This window comes from Chinchilla lanigera, unplaced genomic scaffold (assembly GCF_000276665.1).
Source record: "Chinchilla lanigera isolate Chin_1 unplaced genomic scaffold, ChiLan1.0 scaffold00063, whole genome shotgun sequence".
In the NCBI taxonomy this organism is placed as follows: Eukaryota; Metazoa; Chordata; class Mammalia; order Rodentia; family Chinchillidae; genus Chinchilla; species Chinchilla lanigera.
Window position 1 is genome coordinate 12,587,358 of NW_004955464.1, and position 16,283 is coordinate 12,603,640.

Consider the following 16,283-nt stretch of genomic DNA (forward strand, 5'->3'; position numbering starts at 1 on the left):
CTTTGCCCCTGAGCTAAATCCCCAGCCCCAGGATTTTCTATATATAACATCACGTTATCTATAAATACTGTTTAACTTTTTAAATCTGGATTATCTCTAGATGCCTTTTATTTTACTTTTCTTGCCAACTACTCTAGCTAGAATTTTCCATACAGTTTTGAATAGAAGTGTGGTGGCACATACCTATAATTCCATCACTCTGGGAGGCTGCAGCAAGAAGATCATGAGTTCAAGCCTAACTCGGGCAACTTAGTGACAGTGATACCCTGTCTCAAAAAGGTAAAGAAAAGAGCTGAGGATATTGTTCAGTGCAGTTCAATCTCCAGTACTGCCCACCCTGCAAGCGACAAAGTGGACATCCATGTCTTATAAAGCGTAAGGATTTTTATTCTCATTTCTTATGAATTTCAGACTTTGGTGACATTTAAAATTTCTTTCACCTTCTATGTTGATCTTATTTGGACCTCTATAATATAGAAAGTAAAGTATTATTTTTGTTTTGTGGTACTGGGGAATGAGGCAAGGGCTTTACACCTCCAGCCCTTTTTATTTTTTGAGACAGGGTCTAAGATGGCCAGGTTGGGCTCCAAATTGTGATCGTCCTTTCTCCGCCTCCTGGAGTGCTACAATTACAGATATTTGCCACCACACCTGGCCGGAAAGTGAACTTTTTGAGGACATTTTCTGTTGCTAACTTTTTTGTATGGCTATAAAATAAGTCTCAGTTCCAGAATAAGTGCTTGTCAATGTTACCTTATTTTTTAATAGATAAATCTGAAATTTTGTTTCTTCCTATCTACTAAAGTCTTTATTTACAAACCCCAACAACAAACCCTAAAGATAATATAAAAGATGTTTCTGATCTTACAGAGTTTATTTTGAGGTCACTTGGAATAAAGAGCAAACTATAGTTTTAATATACTGATAGAAAGAAATACAAGAGGATAAGGTTCATGCTCCAAAATTGTCAAGAGGCATTTTTGTGAGATTAGTTCTCCTTTATTATAGTTGCCCTTTTCCTTCTCTCTTTTCTTTTTTCAACTTTTTGGTACTGAGGAACTAATCCAGAGCCTCAGACTTGCTACAGAAGCACTCAGTGAGCTAAATCCCCAACCCCTGTTCTCCCTAGTTACAAACATAACTTCAAAATATCCTAATTTATCTTAACCAGCTAGGGATATTTTGTGAATACATTTTTAAATTTATAATTATTTTTCACCTATGCCAACTTTGTGATATATTCCATAATTACAGGTGATTGTAGCCTTCAATTTAATTTGGTGCTTCAGTTTCAAAGAACTACTCTGATTTTATTATTTCAGAATTTCATTTAAGTTCGAATCAACAAACATACTTTAACTGTCTGTAATGGGCTGGGACTATACTAGGTCCTAAGATGAAAAAATCATTAATTAAGTTTCTGTCCTCAAAAAGTTTATTCTCTAGCATTAATGAGTAACCAATGTTCACTTTTTATGATTTCAAAAACTTTGTGTATAGTATGCTTTATTTATACATAATCTGTTATCTGGCTACTTGCTTTTCTTTCCTGATTACTTCTTAGGAACTTTATTAGCTTTTCTGTTTTCTAGGTGTAGGCAGTTTCCCTGAAGTAGGATACTGATAGTAATTTTAGGAAGAGAAGTTTATTGGAATTCCTTCAGGGAACAGTGCTCACCAGGAGCGAGCAAATTTTTTGTGTAAAGGACTAGAGTAAATATTTGTGGCCTTGTGAGCCAAATACAGTATCTTCTTTTGACATATTCTTTTTTTTTAAGAAAAAATAACCTTTTAATATGGAAAAATCATTTTTCATTCTCAGGCTATACAAAAATAGACATGGTACCCGGCCTTTGAAAATATGTTTTGCAAATTGCTAACTCTTACTGGATAGTTCTTAAAACAAGGATTTCATGTTCAAATAAACTTGGCAAGTTTTGTATCATTCTCCTGGAAATTTTCAAGGCTTTGGTTGGCATTATTATTAAAAAGCCCATTGGTACAAGCTTGGTTTTCCTTGGAGCTTTGTGCTTCTTTTTGTTTTATTTTGAGTGTATTACCTACTTGCATTCAATAGACTTATTAGCTTCTCAGAATGCTGGCATACATGATTAGATCACCTCTTGATCATAATTTATATTGAGACTTTTTTTATTATTATTTTCTTTTAAATTGACTTTTTTTCCCAGTTCTACTCAAAAATTCATTTAAAAATGTTCTACATACTTATATGACTAGATTGTTAAGTTTAAAATTTAAACATGCAAAAAGAACCAAATTGTCTTTTTCAGCAGTTTTTTCTGTTATAATTTTATGATACTCCTGTTTATTTTTAAATTGTTTTCTCTCTTAACCAGGAAAAGTGGGTTGAAGTTGCCTCAATGAAAATACCTCGAGCAGGCATGTGTGTTGTGGCAGTCAATGGTCTTCTCTATGTTGCTGGAGGCCGATCTTCTAGCCATGATTTCTTGGCCCCAGGTACTTTGGACTCAGTGGAAGTTTATAACCCTCATTCAGACACATGGACAGAAATTGGTAACATGATCACTAGCCGTTGTGAAGGGGGTGTTGCTGTACTGTGAAATACAAACTGTAAGAGCACAAGGAACATTTTGTAAATGTAAGATCTGACCTTTTTTTTTTTTCCTTTTAGAGATAGGGTTTCACTATGCAGTTCAGGCTGGCCTTAAACTCACTTTGTAGCCCAGCCTGGCCTCAAACTTGAACTTGCAGAGATACTCCCACCTCAGTCTCCCAAGTGCTAGGATTACAGACATACACCACCACGCCTAGCAAGATCTGACCTTTTGCAAATCAAACATATACCTATTTGGTGATAGGTCTCTCTTGATTCTATTGAGCTTTCCATGTATTAGGTAGATAAGTGACTAAAGAGTAAGTTTTTTAAAAACTGAGAAAGGAGGGGCTGGGGATTTAGCTCAGCAGCAAAAGCGCCTGCCTGGCATGTGCAAGGTCGTGAGTTCAGTTCCCGGTACTGAAGAAAAACCAAAAAATAAAAAATTAAAAATTAAAAATTAAAAAAAAACTGAGAAAGGAAATAGAATTTATCAATGAAGAGCTTGCACAAATGTCAAACTTCCCATAGAAATGCTGTTTATGCTCTAGAGAATTTTCCGGTTAGAGTCTTTTTGAGACAGAGTCTCATTATGCGGTTCAGGCTGGCCTTGAGCTCACTTTGTAGCCCAGGCTGGTCTCGAACTCCCAACAATCCTCCTGCCTCAGCCTCCTGAGTGCTGGGATTACAGGGGCGAGCCACTACACCCAGCTAGTTAGAGTCTTAAATGTAAACATTGTAAGAGTTGGGGACATAGCTCAGTGGCACAGCGCCTGCCTGGCAAGCACAATGTCCTGAGTTCGATTCCCAGTACCAAAAAAATTCTTTTTTAAAAAATTGTAAACATTGTTCACTAGAAGCTTATGGGAGAAAAGTCCCTTTGGCTCTTTCCCCAGTGCACTTCAAATTGTGAACTAGCCTATATATAATGTAGAAATAATATCCATGAAACAGTTTAATGATTCTTAAATATTCATGATTCAATCCACAGCACCATTTTTCATGACCACAGTTCAACCTGCAAAGAAAAGGGAGTGAAATAACTTCTTACTTTGATAGCAGGGTTTTCACCAACCTCATTTTATTGGCAACGGATATACTACGAGAAATGTGTGGGAAATATCTGGCTATTTATAGTTTTTGCTTGTTGACAGCCATTTTATTTATTTATTTATTTTTTGCCTTTTTGAGACAAGGTTTCACTATGCAGCTCAGGCTGGCCTTGAACTCACTTTGTAGCCCAGGCAGGCCTTGAACTCACAGTGATCCTCCTGACTCAGCCTCCCAAGTGCTGGGATTACAGGAGTGTGGCACCACACCCTTCCAAGCCATATTATTTTTGTTTTGATTGAGAACACAAATAAGGAATTAATAGTTTCTGACAGTCCTTAGGTTGTTACAATAGGTCAAAGAGCCAAGCAGACAGCATATGTACCTAGAAATGTCTTCCTTAGTTTTTAATGTAGTCACCATTATCTCCTTGGTGATATCCTAGTACTTGGGGAGCTGAGGCAAGAGGATTACTAGTTCAAGGCCAGCCTGGGCTATGTAACAAGACCCTGCCTTAAAAAAATAGTTTGGCTGTAGGAAGAGGGCCTTTTTTTTTTGTACCAGGAATCAAACTCAGGACCTTGTGCTTGCCAGGCAGGTGCTTGTGCCACTGAGTTATATCCCTGACCTAGGAAGAGAGACTTTTATTAGATTAGCAAGCTTTGTGAAATTTACTTGTACTTGGACAGGTCTAAGTATGAGCTTACTGCAAAAGCTACGGCTTCGCTTGGAGAAGGTTGAATTATTGGTGAAATTTAGTTCTCATTACACCTAGTACAATTTAAAAATGGCGTGGTAAAGGAAATATTTTACACTGCATTGGCAGAAATATAATGACAATATTTGGGTTTAATAGGCCCAGAAGATCCTTAATAGTTAATTGTAAATAAGCTTATTACTTCCTAGGAAATGACAGATTATTTTTAAAAGAATGTATAAAGTATCTAGCTTTTTTCCTGTATTACTCATTGACTTAGTTTATTAGTAGTATTTCTGTGGTAGGTTGGATTACACAGGCTTTCTAACTTCTTGGATATACACACTAGCTTTGCTTTTAATTGCACTTTCTGGGAGATGATTAAAGTTATCTTCTTCCAAACTGTTTGGTTAACTCATGTTTCTAAGTATCTTGTCTAGTCAGTCATGGCGGCACATGCCTATAATCCCAGCATTTGGGAAAAGCTGAGTCAGAATTGCTGCAAGTTTGAGGCCATCCTGGAATACACAGCAAGACCCTATCCAAAAAATAAATACTCTGCCCAGTCTGCTCTTAGTAGCACATGCCTATAGTCCCAGCTAATTAGGAGGCTGAAGCAGAATGACTTGAGGCCAGTAGTTCAAAGCCAGCTTAGGCAATATAGCCAGACTACTAGAAGGTGAAAGGAAAGAAAAAATAAATTAGTTTAAAAAAAAAAAAATAGTGTGGTGGCATATATTTCTAACCCCAGCACTCTGGGAGGCTGAGGATATAGTTAAGTGTGAAAACCCTGGGTTCAATCCCCCGTATCAAAAAAAACCCCTAAAGGGCTGGGGATTTAGTTCAGCGGCAAAAGCGCCTGCCTGGCAAACGCAAGGTCGTGAGTTCGGTTCCCGGTACCGGAGAAAAACCAAAAAAAAAACAAAAACCCTAAAATATTTAATGAAATGTACTTTTTTTTCCCCCCAGTATCGGGAATCGAACTCATGACCTTGCGTTTGCCAGGCAGGCGCTGTGCCACTGAGCTAAATCCCCAGCCCCTTGAATTGTACTTTAAAATTAGCTTTATTACAGAATACACTATAATTCACTTGATTTTATTTTGGGAGATAATACATTTAATTGAAATTAGGGAAAAGCTTGAAGTTTGTACAATACTCATCACTTCAGAAGCAATAAATGTTTCTTCATCAAAACAACCTGAAGATGAGCTGAAGAGCTTTCCTTTCACATCAGTCTGAACTAGACTGTTATGCATAATAAAGATCTATGCTTCTCAGTAATTAACATGAGATCTAGCTCTCTGATACTGCATTCGTATTTAATGCAGAAATTTAAACAAATTTGACTCATACTTCTGGAGGGTAGAAGTATGAAATCAAAATGTCAGCAGTTCATTCTGTCTGAGGGCTGTGAGGAGATGATCTGTTCCATGCTTCTCTTCTTGGCTTATAAGTGGCCATCTTCGTATTTAAATGGCATTGTCTTCCTTAATTGGTGTCATTTACAAATCTTCCCTTCCATAAGAATGTGAGTCATATGGTGTTAAAGCATATGCTAGGGTTCTAGGGCTTAGAACTTCAACAAACAATTCAACCAGCGTTTAAAAAAGTAAACAAGTTACTGCACTCTTCAGAGCAGGAATCATTACAAGAAATTGTGTATATAATTTACCTAAGAAGCTTGTTAACTGGTATTTGAATACTTATTATAAGGCGATAACATATTCTAATACAATTCTCTGATGTATACCATTTACAAATGTTTTTTCTCTTCCTAAACTCAAAAGAAATTCAAGAGAATAGGCTTTCAGATTAAAATCCAAGGTGTTGCTCTTGCTGTTTTTATGTAAAAAGCCTCTGTGAGTTAAAAAAATGTAGAATTAGATAGGCCTGCTTATTAGCATATCCATAAGACTCCAGGTTGGGTTTTCCTTTCTAATTTATATGCAGTGGCTTTATTCTTCTGAATATTGACCAACTGATATTATTGTTTGGTGGTAAGATTAAATTGCATCTGTAGCAGGCCAAATGCTGATAACAAATGAAAAATATATCAGGTTTTTTGTTTTCTTTTAACATGGCTTTCCCACTAGACACTGCTCCCTACCGACTTTAGAGCCATATATCCTTTCAGCTCATAAAACTATTATACTAGGTAAAATAAGCTTGGACATGTAACTCAAAAGGACAGCTGCTAGAATCACCTTTCATTTCGGGTACCCGTTAATAGATTTACCATGTGAGCTGGGAGAATATGTGTGTTCTTTTTACTGATCATAATGCTCTAACAAAGGGGATTTTTATTTTTTTTATTTTTTGGAGACAGGGTCTTGCTCTGCAGTTTAGGCTGGCCTCAAACTTGCAGCAATCCTCCTGCCTCAGCTTCCTGAGTGCTGTGATAACAGGAGTACTGGGATTATAGGTGTGTGGCACCACACCCAGCATAACACAGGGAATTATTTTGTCTTTTTCAAGCTCATGCTTAATTAATTACTAGAAATGATTTTTTGTTTCATCTTTTTAAGATAGGGTCTCACTATGCAGTTCAGGCTGGTCTTGAACTCACTTTGTAGCCCATGCTGGCCTTGAACTTGCAATGATCCTCCTGCCTCAGCCTCCCAGTTGTTTCATTTGTTTTTTGAGACAAGGTCTCACTATGCAGTTTAGGGTTAAACTCACTATGTAGCTCATGCTGTCCTCAAACTGTTATTCTCCTGCCTTAGCCTTCCAAGCACTGGAATTACAGGTATGTGCCACCACGCCTGGCTGGAAATAATTTTAGAAATGCAGAACAATCTATGAAGAACAAATTCTTTGTAATTCGGTAAGCCCCCCTATTACTACGTTATCCTTCTTTTACTCTTTAAAAAAAAAAAAAAAAATTACCACTGTGGGGGAAGGGCAAATACCAATAGAAGAAAGGTGATACCAAAATGTAACTTCCGAGAGCTTGTAGGCAGGTAGGTAAGGGTACATCCCAAAATAGTGGAGTGCTTGCCACCATGCTCAAACCTTGTGTTTGATCCCCAGCACTCCACTTGCCCTTCTTACATACACATAAACTTGTAGCCAACATGGTAATGTTATCAACAAAGTAATTTTATATTTATTCTACTTGACCAGGTCTCTTAGATCCTTTCTCTGGATAAATATCTTGAAGTATTAAAGTGACTGCAAATGACAAAACAGCCACTAAAGTGACTACTATCCTCAGGGCTTTGAACCAATTGGGATAATGCGGCAAGAGAAAAAGTTCAACATGTAATGTTACCCCCAAACCTATTATTACTGTGACTATGGCTTCACTGAGTCTTTCAGAAATGAGGAAGGCAAACCATGAAAACACAATAGGAGCTACACTGTTAGCTAAATTAAGGTAGTCTGGTTTGGCTGGACTACCTTCTGTCAGAGTAAAACCCCATCTGACCCCTCCTAAAAAAGACAGGAAACTGGCTCCATAAGCCATCTGAGTAAAAGCTAATGCAGGGATATAAGACTTTGTCATGACCATGATTAGTGGTGGAGCAATGAAAGGGATTAGTCCTGCCAGAGTTATATACAATGCTGGCTTTGGGCTTTCAGGCAGATAAGTGATGGTAATTGGTGGCCTGGCTGGAAGTACTTCTTGCTCCTGCTTCTTCTTAAAGCTGCATGAGGATGTATGATAGCATTGTGCCTTACTCATACACACTGAAATTGATGGAAAAGACTGAGGCCTTGGACACAAAGGGGAAAGCTTCCGCTGGAGAGGTGTCTTGAGAGAAAGTGTATCTGTTTTCCTGCTGGCTTCTAGTATCATTGTGAAAGGATACTTCAGCATCTGTAAGGAAATAGAAGCAAAAGACAAAAACAAAACAAAACCCCACCAGATTTTTCAGTTAATTCTAATCTGAAACAATTTTTAAAAAGAAAAGAAAAGCAAGCTAACAAGAACTGTTTTCTATTAGCATAAGACGTTTTACAGACAAGTTGTATTAACTAGAGTAATATTACTTGTGGTATTAAACAGCTGTACAGTGCACCCCCAAAATATATACAATTGCTATATGTTAATTAAAATTTTAAAATATATGAAAAATATTGGGGGCTGGGGATTTAGCTCAGCAGCAAAAACGCCTGCCTGGCAAGCGCAAGGTCGTGAGTTCGGTTCCCAGTACCGGAGAAAAACCAAAACAAAAAAAAAAAAAAAAAAAAAAAAAAAAAAGAAAGAAAAATATTGCTAAAACAAAAACTGCTATACAACATGCAAAAAGAAAGTAGTGAATAAGCTGGGCATAATGGTGCACACCAGTAATCCTAGCACTCGGGAGGCTGAGGCAGAAGGATCATTGCGAGTTCGAGACCAGCCTGGGCTACAAAGTGAGTTCAAGGCCAGCCTGAACTGCGTGGTGAGACTCTGCCTCAAAAAGACGCACCTTCCCCAATCAAAAAAAGCAGTAGTGTATAGAAACCAGTGATGTATTTTGACCTATCAGTAACTTTACCCCAATAAGAGATGTGAAAGAGGAGCAAGTAAAGATTACACCTTTAGCATTTGGCCTCCTAAACTGCCTCTTCTAGTTTGTAAATTGCAGAAGCAGCACTGATTACCATGACAATGCTATATTATGTACAGAAAAGACAATCTACCTTCTAACTTAACTTTATAAACACTGCATACTTTCCATAGCTCCATGCCTTTGTACATGTCTCTGCCTAGAATTCTAGCTCCTATTTTTTTTTTTTTTTGGTACCGGGAATGCAGCTCACAACCTTGGGCTTGCCAGGTAGACGCTGCACTGCTGAGCTATATCCCTGGCCCCCTTCCATTTTTCTATGTAAGAATTTACCAGCACTTGGGAGCTGAGGCACAGGATCACTTGAATTCAAGGCCAGCTTGAACTGCATAACAAAACCCTCTCTCAGAAAGACAGAAATTTACCTTATCTTTCAAAATTCAGCTGAAAGCTTATCTGAACCCTTCTCCAGTCCAATTTAAAGTTCCTTAGTAATTTTTTTTTTTGGCAGGCGTTTGTGCCACTGAACTATATCCCCAGCCCATTTAGTAATCCATCCCCACCCCACCCCACCCCCACCCCCGTACCGGGAATCAAACTCACGACCTTGCGCTTGCCAGGCAGGCGCTGTGCCGCTGAGCTAAATCCCCAGCCACCATTTAGTAATTATTCAAGTGTCCATCACAATTTTTCTTTTTCCTTTCTTTTTTGTTTTGTTTTTTTGAGACAGTGTCTCACCATGTAGTTCAGGCAATCTTGAACTCATGGCAATCTTCCTGCCTCAGCTTCTGGAGTGCTGGGACTACAAGTGTGTGCCACTATATCCAGCATCAGTTTTTCTTAAAGTGATAGTAAATTGTGTATTTACTTGTCTTTGTCTTAGTACATTCAAGAATTAGGGCCATAGATTTTCTTTGACTTTAAGAAAAATCCCAGTTCCTTTTATGGCACATGGTGAAGACCAAAGTAAACACCTTTCCTTCTCATTCTGTGCTTTAGTGAACAGATGTTGGACTTCAACTAAGCAAAATACTAACTAAAAATGTGTTATATGAAATTTAAAAATGCAATTCTTCTAGTATGTGTAGAATGATCACATCCTGTGGCCTTTCCCCCTTTTGTTTCCATTTGGAATGCGCCTTTTTCAGCTACATGTATGGACCATTCCTTCATTTTTGACCTCTGTAATAAAGTGCAATCCCACATCTACTTTTGATTCCCCTTCCCTGCTTTACAGTTCTCCATAGCACTGACTTACTAAATATTTTACTTGTATTCTACCTCCCCACATGCACTCTGGAATACATGATACTAAAGATTTTTGTCTCTTTCATTGCTGTTGCCCCAGCCAGACCTGTTAGCAAACAGTGCTTAGTACTTACTGAGTAAACTAACCTTTGATGATGCTTGAGAAAACCTCTGAATGAAGTGCAGCATACTGGCCCCTACTAAAAGTCTTCTTCAGGAATATGCCAACCAGTTCTCATTAAAATATTCTATAGCTTAGTAGACAGGCTGAATCAGAAGCATGTTGCTGTGCATAAAAGAAGACATCATTTCATGTATTAATTTTTTTTTGGTACCAGGAATCCAACCCAGGCTTGTGCTTGCCAGGCAGGTGCTATGCCACTGAGCATTCCTGGCTCATACATTAATTTTTAAAAGTAATTAAATTATGAGAATTTCTTCCATACAACAGAATTCTCTTTGAAAATAATCATTAAGGATTTCAAAGAATTAGTAACATATTAAGGAAACAGATCTTTTCCTTCCCTGAGCTATTCTTGTAGCTTTGGCTGTCATATGCCACAAAGAATATATAGCCAGGTATGGTAATAGCAGCTAGTCCGGAAGCCAAGGCAGGAGGAGCAAAAGTTCAAGGCCAGCCTGGGCAACTTGGCAAGACTCTGTCTCCAAATAAAATTTTAAAAAAGGACTAGGGATGTGGCTTAGTGCTTCCTAAGTTCAATTCAAATACCACCCTAAATAAATAAGTGAACTGAGCAAGGTCACAGCTTCTCTGTTCCCTTTAGTTATCTATCCCCCTTAAGCAAAAGAAATTTGTTGGTTAAGGTTCACATCTCAAAATTATGATAGCAGGAAGAAATACAATTTAAGGGCCGAGGATGTAGCTCAGTGTACAGCACCTGCCTGGCAAGCACCAGGTCCTGAGTTCGATTCCTAGCACCAAAACTGTAACTACATGATTTATATATATTAACTTTTAATGCTTACAATGACTTCATTAAGGTGATATGAGGGACAGTTCCCACTAAGAGTATAGACTTTGGTGCAGTTCAGCACTTTCAAAAGAAGGGGATCTGAGCTGGGCATGGTGGCGCATGCCTGTAATCCCAGCACTCAGGAGGCTGAGACAGGAAGACATTTGAGTTTGAGCCCAGCCTGGGCTACAAAGTGAGCTCAAGGCCAGCCTGAACTGCATTGGGAGACCCTGTCTCAAAAAGATTAAAAAAAAAAAAAAAAAAAAAAGGGAGGGGGTGGAATCTGAGAGTATAGCAGGAGGCCCTGGGTTCAATTCCTGACACCCTGGGGGGTGGAATAAAAACAGAAGAGGCGGCTCAGGATATATTTTAGTAGCACAGCACCTGACTGGCAAGCCTGAGGTTCTGAGTTCAATTCTTGGTACCAGAAAAGGGGAAAAAACAGAAGAGTAATAATAACTACTTCATAGAGTTATTGTAAAAATTTTTGTAAATACATGTAAGAGCCGAGAATTGTTGCTGACAAAATAAGCACTCAAAAAGCATTAGTTGTTACTCATTTTTTTGGGTCTTTTTGTGACAAGGTCTCGCTACACAGTTCAGGCTGGTCTTGGATTCATTTGTAGCCCAGGCTGGCCTCAAACTCACAGTGATCCTCCTGCTTCAGCTTCCCGAATGCTGAGATTACAGTAGTGCGGCTTTTTTTTAATTTTATTTTTTGTTGTGAATGAAAACTTGAATCTAGGTATGATAGGTTCCCTGTGCCCTGCTCTTAACCAGGGTTGAACTTAGGGAGGGCCTCGACCATCTTAAATGAGCTCTTTACCACTGAGTTACAAACACAGCGCTTCTTAAAATTTTTGAGTCTTTCTAAACTGCTGAGCCTGGCTACAAACCTGTAATCAATCCTCCTATCCTGCCTCATTGGCACACAGCGCCAGGCCCAGTTCCTTTTTTTTTAAAAGAGGGTTTCCCTTTGTAGTTCAGGCTGACCTTCACTTGTGATCTTCCTGCCTCAGCTTCCCAAGTGCTGGGATTACAAGCGTACACCACCACAACCAGCTCTCCAGTTCTTCTTAAGGAAGAGAAATGAGGTGTCTAAAACTTGCATCTACTGCTGGATTTTTTTAAAAAAAAATTAAAGCCAGGTGTGGTTGCACACATTTGTAAACCTAGCACTCTGGGAGGCCTGGGGTAGGAGGATTCCAAATTCAAGCCCAACCTGGGCAATGTATCAACTTAAGGAGATCTCGTCCTGTCCTTACCCCTACTGCTCCCCGCAAAAAAGCCGTAAGATGTACCTCAATTCGAAAGTCACAGGTGCAACCCTCAGAACTGGGAAAAAAAAAATATATTGATTACAGATCTTACAGCAGCGTAGAGAAATGTACACAAGACAATGTTTTAGTTGTGTACGTTAGGAAGTAAGTAGTGATTTTAATTCTCCGAGGCTTCCACGTTATCTGGATGATCTCCCGCCCTCACTGTCGCTCAAAAATCATTTTCTCCATAAGGACTTCCTAGACGACATCCTTTCAAATCTCAATCCCCCTCCACTTCTGAAAACTTCCTAAGCACGGTGCCACGCACTTTTCAAGTAATAAGTATTACAGCGCAAAGTGATAGGCCTAACGCCTAGGGAGGACAGTGATACAAGGATTAAGGACAAAGACTTCAAAATTAATCCTCCCAATTCAGGAGAAAACACTCAAACGTTCCCATTTCCGCGAATCGAAGACCGCAAACTTCAAGCCTCAGGCCTACATTTTAGGAAAAGAGGAGGAGTTTAAACCAGGATCCTCTTTCCTATTTACTACCACCGCTTGGCTATCCGCTTCCCATGCTCACCCGTGGCGGCCCCGATTCTTGCCCGGATCGCGTGGTCACGTGGTCAGCTGAACTGCAGGAAGAACCTGCGATTCGCGGAAAAGCATTTCCTGCCGGTCGAGTTAGCACCCTACTTCCTGCGAAGCTAAAAACTGAGTCCGGGTAGGTATTTGACTAACGCTAAATGGTTCCCACGCCCGGCCTTCCGTCTTGGGGACATTTTTTAAATCTTTATTTTGGTTGAAGTCAGCTGTTGAAGAAGATACCTGATCAATCTCTTTTTCAAGATTCCCACCCAGCCGAATCTGCCTGCAGAGTTCTGAAACAATCTCAGAATGAAGGTAGGAGATTTGGAATTTAGGTCAAGTGTGACTTGGCCAAATTGCCATCTCCCAGTCTTTTTTTTCCCTAACTTTTCAAAACAGCCGGGTTTTGGATCGACGGGACTAGTGTTACTGCGCCTGAGAGTCCTTTACTACTACTGGGGCAGGATGCTTTTTATTTCCATTCTTTTTGGTAGGGCCCTAGAAATTTCCGTTAAGGAATAAAGAGCCAAGGGGCAGCAGTCTCATTCTCTGACTCGAGCTGCCGCGTTTAGAACCTTGAACGGGGCGGGGTATCAGAAAAAACTTCTCATTCCTCTTATCACCCTAGGTTTGAATTTATTTCTAGGCTGTGTGACCTTGAATAACCCTTTCCTTCTCAGAGTCAGTATCAGCCTATGAAAGGAAATGACACCAGCAATTCGAGTGTCCTTCCGTCTCGAAAGAGAAAGCTGAAGACAAATTTAAGAGCTTATTTCTCTGGGAGCCCGTGCCAGTTCCTGCGCTCCTGAACTCTCCGTAGCCTCGCTTCCTGGCTGCCATCCCTCACGTGGTTTAGCTTCCAGGGCATGATTACGGCACAGCACAATCTTCGTAGTAGTAACCGCTGGGAGCCCCGCTAGGCTTTCACTTTTATTTCCTTCTCTGGCAAGGCAGCGCCGCCCCTTCCCGTCGCGTGATACCCAATGAGACTTTGGGCAGGAAAGACGGCCTCTCCGCCGTAGTAAAAGCGCAGGCTCCGTCGGAAACCGGCCCTGCGCTCGCGGTGCGTCGCCCGCGGTGCCCACCCCTCGCCCAGGAACTACCACTCCCGGCGGGTAGCGCGCCGGCCGCGGCCGCGCAGGCTTCGGGAACCGGGCCCTGTGGCCCGCTGGGGGCTGGAGTCTCGACGCGCGCAAGTGAAGGAAGGCCCGGAAGGTGGGCAGGGGTCGGGAAAAACACGCTCTCTCGATACCGAGTTGGTAGTACGGGTAGAGGTAGTTGAGCGACGCGTGCTTGGTCGAGGCGGGCGTCGGGGGTGAAGAATGAATGGTCTGCGAAGCCAAGGCACCCGCGCACGCACGCACACCCCGGCACTCATTCACACGCGCCCGGCCCGCGCACTCGGCGGGGTGGGGGGGATGAGGGCGAGCACTGAACTCGCTTCGTTTCTGTCAGGCTGCACGAGGAAAAGCCAAGGATTTAACTGCACAGGGGTGAGGGTGACCGTGCATGTTGTTCCTAGCTGCGCTGGAGGGAGCCGGGGACGAGCCAGGGAAAAGCCGCCGTTCGCCAGCTCAACGTTGACGGCGTGAGGCGCGGCGGTCCCCCGCCGGGTGGCGGAGCGGGCCTTGCGCGCGTGCGCTTGCGCGCCGGCGGGTGGGCGTGCGCCGGCGGGGTTGGGGGCGGGCCGGTCGTCGCTCCTCCTCCTCCTCCTCCCGCTCTGCCCCTCCTGGGCCTTGTGGGCCGGGCAGCCATTTTGGGAAGAGCTTTGTTATGGTTGTGGGTTAGTCACCTCTGCCGGGCCGAGAAGCTGGGAACGCGTCCCCGGACGCCGCGTCTCGTCCTTGGTTGTAACCCTGCCGCTGCCTGGTGAGTTGGAGTCTCGGCCAACGGAGCAGTGGGGGACCTTGGAGTAGTCCGGCGCCGGGCTCCGCCCGGTGCCTAACCAGCCATATACTAAAACTAGTTGGAAGAAGGTCCCTCACAGGTGGTTGGGCGTCGGTCCGCCCGGGGAGACGCGAGCGGAGCCCACGGGCGGCGAGGCTCGGACGCCCCCACCCTCGCGCGGGAGCTTCGCCTGCGAGTGTGGCCGCGGCTTCGCGAGAGCTCTCCGACTTCAACTTCGGTCTTCGGGTCGGAACGCTCTCCTGCGGCTCTCCGGCTCCTCTCCAGGTTAGGGCTCGGTAGTGATTGAGTAGCTTGGTTTAGGGTTGCCTTTTCTTTCTTTAAAATGAGAGCCAAAGCCTTTTTTTTGTTCTCCTGTTAAGGAAAACCTGAGGAGGAAAAAGTCGTGTGAGTCAAATGTAGGGTATCCGAAGAGGGGAGAGGCTCGAGCGTTCATGCCCGACGTCCTGGTTCTCCCCGTGGAGAAGTGTTTTCTTTTACATTAAGCCTGTTCCGTGTTAAACCCTCTGCCCGCAGGGAGGGTAGGAAACCGGTTGATCTTCGAGTGTTTTACCAGCTCTCCCCCATTTTTACCCCCCCCCCTTGAAATTCAAAAGAAAGCCTGAATCTAAAATGGCTGTAGCTTGGGGAAGTACCCTGCTCTCCGATAACTTAAATATGTCGTAACATTTTAGTCGTTTTTGCCTGTGAGACATTAACTGGATCTTTCGATTTTGTTGTTGTTGTGTTATTTGTAGTTTGTCTGGAGATTTACAGTAGGTGAAAACAAAAATGGAGTTTACAAAGTTTGCTAACTCTGAAAGTTTTACATAAGAATGGGTGCGGTTTTGTTTTGGTTTTTTGGTTGTTGCTTATAGTTCTGAAACTCCGTTCTGGTGTTAGTTTTATCTGTGAACTTTATGCTGCGGGGTTGGCTTGTCATATTTGTTGAAACACTTGCTTTTGATACGTGTTGCTTACCAGGAAAACACAAAGTTAGTAATAACTCATCTTTTAGTTTAGTAATACTTTATAAATCCAATCCCAAAGTATAGTGACTGATAGCCTTCAATAGAGTTAAGTTTGTAATTTAATGGTACTTGAAATCGAGTGCTGTTAAGTTTGGAACATTTACAATATTGTAAGATAATTCAAGTGAAGAAGTAGTTTAGGTGTGGAGTGAGAGTGAGTGTTGTGCCTTTTTTAAAAAAGGATGTCTTTTTGTTGTTGTTTTTATTTAAAAAAAAAAAGGAGGTCCAGATGTTTAATTGAAGACAGTGTATACCGGTATACCATGGATTGAAAACAAAAAACAGTAAGTTTCAGTGTTTGGAAAGATGCTTGAGTTTCAGGCTGCTATCTCTTTGAAAGATAAAATAGTGAAATATAGTAAAATGTTAATTGTAAACGATAACTTAGAAGTTAATGGTAAAATAAGCTGTCAGCTTTCCTAAGGAATCAGTTTTAATCATTCCTTCGTACATTTCTTTCTCTTTCTTTCTTT

General features: G+C 41.4%; 3 protein-coding genes across 11 annotated transcripts in view; 2 read left to right on the forward strand and 1 right to left on the reverse strand.

Annotated features, from left to right (window-relative positions):
• The window catches only part of Ipp (intracisternal A particle-promoted polypeptide), a gene marked incomplete in the record, with an annotated part of 27,153 nt that extends 24,534 nt beyond the window's left edge, over nucleotides 1–2,619 (forward strand). For all 3 annotated transcript variants that reach the window (XM_005398697.2, XM_013521583.1, XM_013521582.1), the window contains 1 exon segment: nucleotides 2,358–2,619. In XM_005398697.2, coding sequence (XP_005398754.2) covers nucleotides 2,358–2,582 — 225 coding nt within the window.
• Nucleotides 2,620–7,186: 4,567 nt separating this feature from the next.
• Tmem69 (transmembrane protein 69) lies at nucleotides 7,187–14,780 on the reverse strand. 5 transcript variants are annotated; one of them, XM_013521586.1, is made up of 4 exons: nucleotides 14,688–14,775; nucleotides 12,344–12,377; nucleotides 10,216–10,354; nucleotides 7,187–8,144 (listed from the first exon to the last, which is right to left on the reverse strand). In XM_013521586.1, the coding sequence occupies exons 3-4, from the start codon at nucleotides 10,255–10,257 to the stop codon at nucleotides 7,431–7,433; spliced, it is 756 nt and encodes a 251-aa protein (XP_013377040.1). In that variant the 5' UTR covers nucleotides 10,258–10,354; nucleotides 12,344–12,377; nucleotides 14,688–14,775; the 3' UTR covers nucleotides 7,187–7,430. The 5 variants fall into 5 exon arrangements, with proteins under 5 accessions (XP_013377040.1, XP_005398753.1, XP_013377041.1 ...); XM_005398696.2 differs by lacking the exon at nucleotides 14,688–14,775 and adding an exon at nucleotides 12,891–13,822; XM_013521587.1 differs by lacking the exon at nucleotides 14,688–14,775 and adding an exon at nucleotides 12,891–13,822 and having other exon boundaries at nucleotides 12,308–12,377.
• Nucleotides 14,016–16,283, forward strand: part of Gpbp1l1 (GC-rich promoter binding protein 1-like 1) — a 58,315-nt gene continuing 56,047 nt past the window's right edge. The window contains exon 1 of one of the 3 annotated variants that reach the window (XM_013521584.1): nucleotides 14,016–14,110. The gene's annotated coding sequence lies outside the window, so the exon portion shown is untranslated. Of the gene's footprint in view, nucleotides 14,111–14,680; nucleotides 14,765–14,803; nucleotides 15,068–16,283 lie in introns of those variants that run through there. The other 2 variants (XM_005398693.2, XM_013521585.1) reach the window with 2 other exon arrangements.